This window comes from Egretta garzetta, unplaced genomic scaffold, assembly GCF_000687185.1.
Source record: "Egretta garzetta isolate BGI_Z169 unplaced genomic scaffold, ASM68718v1 scaffold411, whole genome shotgun sequence".
NCBI classification, from domain to species: Eukaryota; Metazoa; Chordata; class Aves; order Pelecaniformes; family Ardeidae; genus Egretta; species Egretta garzetta.
Window position 1 is genome coordinate 876,595 of NW_009258541.1, and position 7,326 is coordinate 883,920.

Sequence of the window (7,326 nt, forward strand, 5' to 3'; positions counted from 1 at the left end):
CCTGCTTAGTGTTCTGTAAAGCTTGAGTCTTCTGTTCATCTACCTGGACATAGTCCACTCTCTGCTCCTCAGAGAGAAAAGGTTTCTGTGGGAGAGAGAAGACAAACCCAATGTATTAATTTTAGGGTCAAAAAGGGATGCTAGTGAAACTTTGCTTGATTTTCTGTTTTCCTTTTCCCTTGTTCCTTGATTGCTTCACTTCACCTTGAAGCTCACAGTGACATCAGCTGACAAAAGCATTGCTTTACAGCCTGCTTTAGCTATAATTATCCATCTGTCACCCTGTCACTCAGCCCAGCACAGTGAGCGAGGGAAACGTGCTGTTCTGGCTATTTCTATGCAGACAATCACTCTTCTCATCCGAGTGATCCCGCTGCAGGGACAACCTAACTGCATTTTAACTAAAGGGAGGGTTTAAATTTAAGAAAGCTTAGGAGCCTTGAGTGTTTTGCATCCAGGAGTATTGGCTGATGGGGAAAATGATATACAAGACACAAAATGGCCCAAACCGGCAACAGTTTGTTGCTTCGCAATGGTACCTACCCACCACCTGGGCAGGTTATAAGATCTTTGAAACAAGGAATGTGTTGTCTCAGCATTGCTAAGGAAATTGAAATGCTTTTGGTGATGCAAGAATAAAGATGCACATTTTGTTGTGTTACAAGAGACGGTACAGTTTTACCCCATGAATTTATCATGGGTTGTAAACTTGTAACTGCAAAGAGATTTGGTGGAAAACTAGCAGGAAAGGGTTTATGGAGACTTGATGAAAATGAAAGAGCATGCAGAGATCCTGCAAGCACCAATAAGCTTGCCCGCAAGGCCCCATGGCTGCATATCCCAGTGCAGCCTCGTGCCCTCTGCCGAGCTCGTGTTAATGTCATCCCTATGCGTCACACTAAGGACACTTTGTCATCACCCTAATGGTGCTTTTATTATATTAATCTTGAGTCTGCCACAAATGCAGTCAGCTGGAAACACGACTGGCTTCATCATGACACTTAGGGCACCTAGCAGAGCCTGACTCTCGGTCTCATTTTCCTCCCAGCAGACAAAAAGATAGGAGGCTGTGGGGTTTTTCAGGTGACTCATACCTTCTGTACAGGGGATGGGGAAGCAGAATTAAAATCCAATGCTAAGTAATCAAGGTTAGATTTCCTTGTCCATGGAAAAGCACCACTGTATGGAGATGTTGCCTGTCTGTGTTCCTGTCGGGAAAGAAGAGAAACTTTTAATGCTCTTAAAACACGATCCCAGAAGGAAGCAGGGCTACAACTGTGAGGTGGGAGACTCGTCTGGCAGAAAGCGAGCGAGGAGGGTCAGCACCCACGTAATTTTCTATGCCAAGGGTGCGTTTGGTGACTAACCACAGGATAACACTGATTAATTTCAGGATGGCATTAAAGAAACCATGAGAGCCTTTTTCTCTCTCATGGTAATCATGGCAAAACAAGCAAACCGGGCTGATTTTCATTCGATGCTATCAGGAAGGACTTGCGCTCAGCTTCTCAACCCAAGCCTTTGGAAGGCTCAGATTTGCAGGGGTGCACTCTTAACCATCATCGTTCTATGAGTTTGAAGAAATGGTGATAATTCTGTTCAAATTTAGCAACTAAAAATTAATCTCAGGAAAATCACAGATGACCACAAATGTATGGAAGGTTTTATTTGACTAGAAAAATCAAGTGGGGAGTAGTTACAGCTGGAACTGCCCTCCTGAACAGATTTTGATCTGCTAGAGGTGTGGGTTAACATTTGAGACTATGGTTCATGGAGGTTATGGTCAGTTTTGCAATATATTTCTAGAGCCATTGCTGTTGGGCTTTGGCTATGGAGTCAAATCTGTGGATATTGGCTCAGATCAAGGGATTTGAGATCCATTTCCACCTAAAATTCAAAGGAAACTGAGATTCTGGTCTTTTGCAAGATATGGCTAAAGAGTGAATGAAGAAAAGGAAGCCACAAAGCCAGATGTTCTTCTTTCATGGGATGGGAAGTGGGGTTAGTGCCACCAGCCAAAGCAGAAGCAATAAGAGACTTTAATGGGAGTTCTGTTTCTGCACAATATTTGGTGTGTTTCTTTAGGAAGTGCACTAACAGCTTTCTGTCATTTCCTAGGAGATTTTGCAGGGCACACTTTTAAAAGGTGAAAAGATTTAATTTTCCTTTGCCTTAATGAGTTCTCATGTAAATATGGCTGATCCCTGTGATCTCTTGGAACTGCTCAGCAACATTCGTGGGTGAACAGCTGAGTTCTGCAGAGCAGAAGAAGGGCTTCCCTTATCTCTCTGTAAATTGGTCCCAGTGTCTTTGGTTTAAAACCGTTTCATCATTTTTTTAAAAAACAGAAGGCAAAGGACAAACGTCCTCAACATTTTTTCTTAGAAAACAAACTTCTGCATTCTCCATCAATGTGACAGAGCAGAATAAAGCAAAGGATGGCTGTGTGAAAATGAAGATTACCATATGAATGTAACTTTCTTCCTCTTCTCCGGAAACTGAATTGGCAAATATTCTTGCTGAATTAATACCGTCTCTTTCTGGTGAGATAAAGCTCATTCGATTGCTATGAAGAAAAACACAGGAGAGGTTAAGGAAGCATCTTACAGATGCTCTGAAATGAAGCCAAAGCCTGACACAGTCCATATGGTGAAAAAACTCACACTAACGCTGCAGCCTTTATGGAGAGGATGTCCAAAACCATTCCTTAGTTCTAGAAAAAGTGTGCTATATTGCTATGAGTGTTGATTGTTTTGTTGTTTTTTTTTTTTTTTCTGGGATTTATGAAAGTTTGCCATCTCTGCTATGACAGAAAGCATAAACCATTGGAGCAATTCTCCAACAAGGGGCACAGAGACAGATATCGTTCATTGGGGTAATATGTGCCAATGGCGCAGTTACTTAGTTGTGTGGGTAACCACATTTTGGAGATTGATGTGAACTAATCTGCTACTGGAGGTGCATGCAGAGGAACTTGTCTGGCTTTGAACACAACGTACACACATGCTATCTGTGCTATAGAGGAGACTGCAACTCAACCCTTGTACAAGGAAATCTCTACCACTAACATAGCCGACAGAGGTATATCATGAGTAAACTATTGCAGGCCGGCATAATGGGGTTAGTTATTAGGAAATTAGATGGCCACTTTGTGCAGCATGAACAGTGTAATTCCTTTTGCTTTATTAGTTCCGGGCATACTACTTTTTTAGTTTTGTTAATGTAAAACATGCAAACTCCCTCTGAGCTTGTTATCCTCCAGGACTCTGCACTGTGTCAGCACTAATTAACCACAGCGCTCTGGCAGGGATGCTCAGGAGGCAGGCTACTGGGGTTTCCCTAACAGGCAGCACATGGCAGGCAGTGCCAAAGGGCTTAACTGGCTTTGGACAGTAGGGCTGAGGGGGGTCTGCAATTGAGAAACTGCCCACCTCATGTCCCTTTTGCCTTCCAAATGACTACCCTAGGTGCAGGGAGCGGAAATGTCCTGTCTGGCACTCACACTTGTGAAAAAACACATTTTCCAGAGTGCCCAGGGTATAGAGAGGAGGTTGGTGGGAATTCCTGGCTTCTGCATGCACACTTCAGCACAGCTGGCTCTCCTGTCAGCTTTTCCCTGTAGCGCTGAGATCCCCCCAGCCAGCAGGCTACAGTCCTCCCCTGCTCACAAGTTCCCTGAAGATGAGTCTTTCACTGCCCTTGGAGCCCAACAGTATCATCTGTTCATACTTGGCTTTGGGACCAAAAGCATTTGTTTTACTCCACAACTAATTTCCCGTGACAAAAGGTCACACCAACAGAACAAATCTAAACTGCTGTGTGGCAGTGCAGAAGTCTACACCCGGGCTACAAGTCAGGCGGATCTTTATCTTATCTGGTTCTCTTTTGCTATATTAATTTTCAAGAATAAGAATGGCTCTATCACTTTGAAAAAAAAATAATTAAGGCATACGAAGCTTTTAGCCATTGCAGCAGCCACACCAGAGTGCAGACCAGCTCCAGACTTTTCCAAAGGAACCTTCAAAACAGACTGAGCATCCCTGCGTGATGCTGAACACGCTGGAGCTGCCCATCATGAAAGGGAGCCTTGCTCTTTAGAGACAGCAAAAGCCTGAGGGATGCTGGAAGGAGCCCTGGGGAATTTTTGTTTGTGGACTTTGCCAGGAAACTGTTTCTTGTGGGATGTGATAAGTTATCTTTTAACTCCATTGCACAATGTTAACGCTTAAAAGATTGGAACGGCAGGTTTCTTATTGACTTACTAAGGCACAGTCCACATCCTGGTCACAGCAGCATGCTCCCGGATCGTGGAAAGGTTCCTCAAGTCCAGAGGAGGTGGCCGTGCTGCAAGTAGATACAAAAGGAACTACATTTCTAATAGAAGAGCTAATGAAAAGTACAGACTGTTTAGAAAAATGCAGTTTTATATTAACAGCAAGAAGCTAGCAGAGTGTTTCACAGAACGTAACTGATACAACCAAGACAGAAATCAGTAACAAATGACCACTTCAGTCAGTGCTGGAAAGCAAAGTCCCTCATTTACCCTAAAATAACAGAATAAATACAATGGGCATAAGGAGAGCAAATGCTCTGCAAGACCCGTGTGCTTGTCTCAAATCTGCTCTGCATATGCTGCCTTCAACAGGAGAGGCCAGCTCAGCCTGTAGGTCAAAACAGGTTTTGGGCTCCCTTCTAAACAAAAAGATCCTACATGTGGAGATCAAGATCATTCATCTCACCAGGCCCATCTACATTTCCCACCTCATTCTCAAAACCCTCTAAGAAAGGACCTGAGCTTCCTTCGCTTCCTAGCAATGGTCTAAATTTCTGTTCCCACTTCACAGTAGAATTTCCTGAACCAATTTCTGAGTAGCCCTGTGGCTCTGCAGCCCAAAGAGCTTTAATGTAGGCTAGGCTTAGGCAATTTCTCCACTGCAAAGCTGAATTTTGTCCCCAGTATATCCTCTGCAAGTGTAAACCCTATTTTGGAGATGCCATGAAAAGAAGGAGTGGAAAATTACGATCGCTAAAAGCATCTGCAGGAAATTCCTAATTAAACCAAGACAGCGGTGCCTACCCAACAGAGGTTTAACCAACAGCCCACACATCAAGTCTGAGTACTTGAGTGTTTGGATGTCCTATTCCTGGAAGGTCAGGGAGCTGGTGAGACAGCAGTACACGTACTTCAGAGCTCCAGGATTTAGTCTGCTGTCTCCCCACGGCTACATCCATTTGGTGATTTGCAGTCAGAGTGGATCTGAAGCCATGCACCATGCTAATGCAGCCACTCAGTCTCCAACTGCAAAAGTAGGCACAGATGCTCTTCCTCTGCTCGCAAACAACCCTGCAGATGCATCCTATGTTACAGTACTATAAGCCACTTATAGAGCAATTCAATCCCTCTTCTAGAGCAGGAAGCACTTTAAGATGTGCAAGGACACTATCAAAGGAGGTGACCCATGTCCCCGCTATCAGGACTCCCGGCTGCTAATTGCATTTTAGGTCTGGGCTTACATTTCCTACGAGGCTTGAGGTCTCGGTTCACCGGAGGGGGCTCCAGGTCTGAGGGAAGCTCAGGTAACGGGCTGGTGAGTTTTTCAGTGCTGACGACAGGGAAGGTAAACGTGGCTGAACCGGGGCTCATGGGGATGTAGCCATCGGGCGAACAGTCGGAGCCTGGCGCAGAGGGAGAGGTGCTGGGGCGCATGGGCACGTAGCTGTCCTCTGTGCTGTCCGAAGCAGTTGAGTAGAGCGGGGAGAACCGACAGGGCTTCAGAAGTAAAGATGGAAAAGAAAGAGAAACAGGTTGATAAATGAATAGCTAACTCCCTGCAAGCCAGGAGGTCCTGTGAGCTGGCAATGGATCTGAGCTGAGCCCCAGGCCAGGAGAGTCCTGATGTGACCTTTCTGAAAGGCGCAAGCTGGAAAGATACGAGACAAACGCATGAGTTCAGATGAACACTCCAGCTTTGGAGAAGCCCACTTCTGAGCTTCGCAAGTCGCTGCTGGAAACAAGGACCAAACGTATTGGTCACTTAAGTAGGTTAAATCCTCCAACTTCAGTGAGAAGGAGGATCCTTCATACAAAAAAACACCTGAAAGGAGAACATCTGATCAACTAGATTTTTGCAAATATGGAAGCTGAAAAAGCAGACACACAGATATACGAGTTAGTTCTGGCAGCTGAGAATAGACACTAGAAATTCATTTAATGCAGATTAGAGCTGGCTGAGTGGTGAGAGGAATTGATTACAAACCTTGCAAGCTTTCAAAGGGGACAAAAATATAAGTTGCCCACCACCAAAACTTACAAACAAGCAGCAAAGGTTCTCCTACACAGAAGTCAGTGTCCAGCACCAGGCAGAAGACTGGCTATGTGATGTGTGATGGTGCTACATACAACCGTGTCTATCAAAGGCTGAGTCAGGAAGCTTTGGGCTGACAGAGCCCTGAATCACACATGCTTTGAGAGCAGAGACTTTCCTATGGTCTAAAGAGGAGATACCCCTCAGGATCATGAAGTGATAGGCTTCTTTAGACCCTTTTTCCAAGAGATAAGGAGTTTTCTCAGGTGTTTTTGGTCAACAGGTTAATTATTGAGGCTACTGGTATCCTTTTCCACAACAGACCTGGCTTCATGTGCTTTAAAAAGGGGGTGCTCAGTGTTGTGGCCTCCCTCTCCCTCCTCTCTCAAAGGCTTCTGCAGCCATGAAAAAGTGGCCCTATCAGTGCCAAATTTCCTGGCACAGAAGTTACCCGAAGCCAAGTGCTTCTTCCTTTTTTTTTTTTTTTTTTATTCTGCTGAACATGAGAGGAACGATTGAATATCAGGATGTGAAATTATTCACTTTCTGAAGTTTCTCATGTGCCAATGTTTTAAATTTATGCAAGCAGAGTCCTTACCAAATTCAAGCTAAGCCTCTTATCCCGACTTCTTAAGGAACTGCCTTCCATGTCTGCTGCAAGGGAAAAAAAGCGATTAAAAATGTGATAAAGCAGTGCAACCTTACAGAGATAATTCTGGAGTAAATAACATGGCTCTAAAATAATTAGAGCTTCATAAAGATTCCATAACTCCTAGTATTTTTCCTAAATGAGGAAATCCAATGACACTTAAGACCAGAACCAACTCAGTAGCATTCCAAGAGCGATGACATCTATTTTAAATATGATGAAACCAAGGCACATGTTCACGTATAATCCAGCTGTAATTTACGCTTCCTGTAACACACACAGTTGGGGAGAAAGACTGGTGTGGAGAGCAAGCAACCAAGCAAAAATTTAAACCCAGCTCCTGCTCTGTTTTCCCATCTGTCAAACTGGGGA

General features: G+C 44.3%; 1 protein-coding gene across 1 annotated transcript in view; it reads right to left on the reverse strand.

Annotated features, from left to right (window-relative positions):
* GAB3 (GRB2 associated binding protein 3) overlaps positions 1-7,326 on the reverse strand; it is a 65,130-nt gene that overhangs the window by 904 nt on the left and 56,900 nt on the right. The window contains exons 5-10 of the mRNA XM_009646555.2: positions 6,904-6,959; positions 5,515-5,770; positions 4,263-4,344; positions 2,464-2,566; positions 1,095-1,208; positions 6-85 (exon numbers count right to left, since the gene is read on the reverse strand). Coding sequence (XP_009644850.1) covers positions 6-85; positions 1,095-1,208; positions 2,464-2,566; positions 4,263-4,344; positions 5,515-5,770; positions 6,904-6,959 — 691 coding nt within the window. The remainder of the gene's footprint in view (positions 1-5; positions 86-1,094; positions 1,209-2,463; positions 2,567-4,262; positions 4,345-5,514; positions 5,771-6,903; positions 6,960-7,326) is intronic.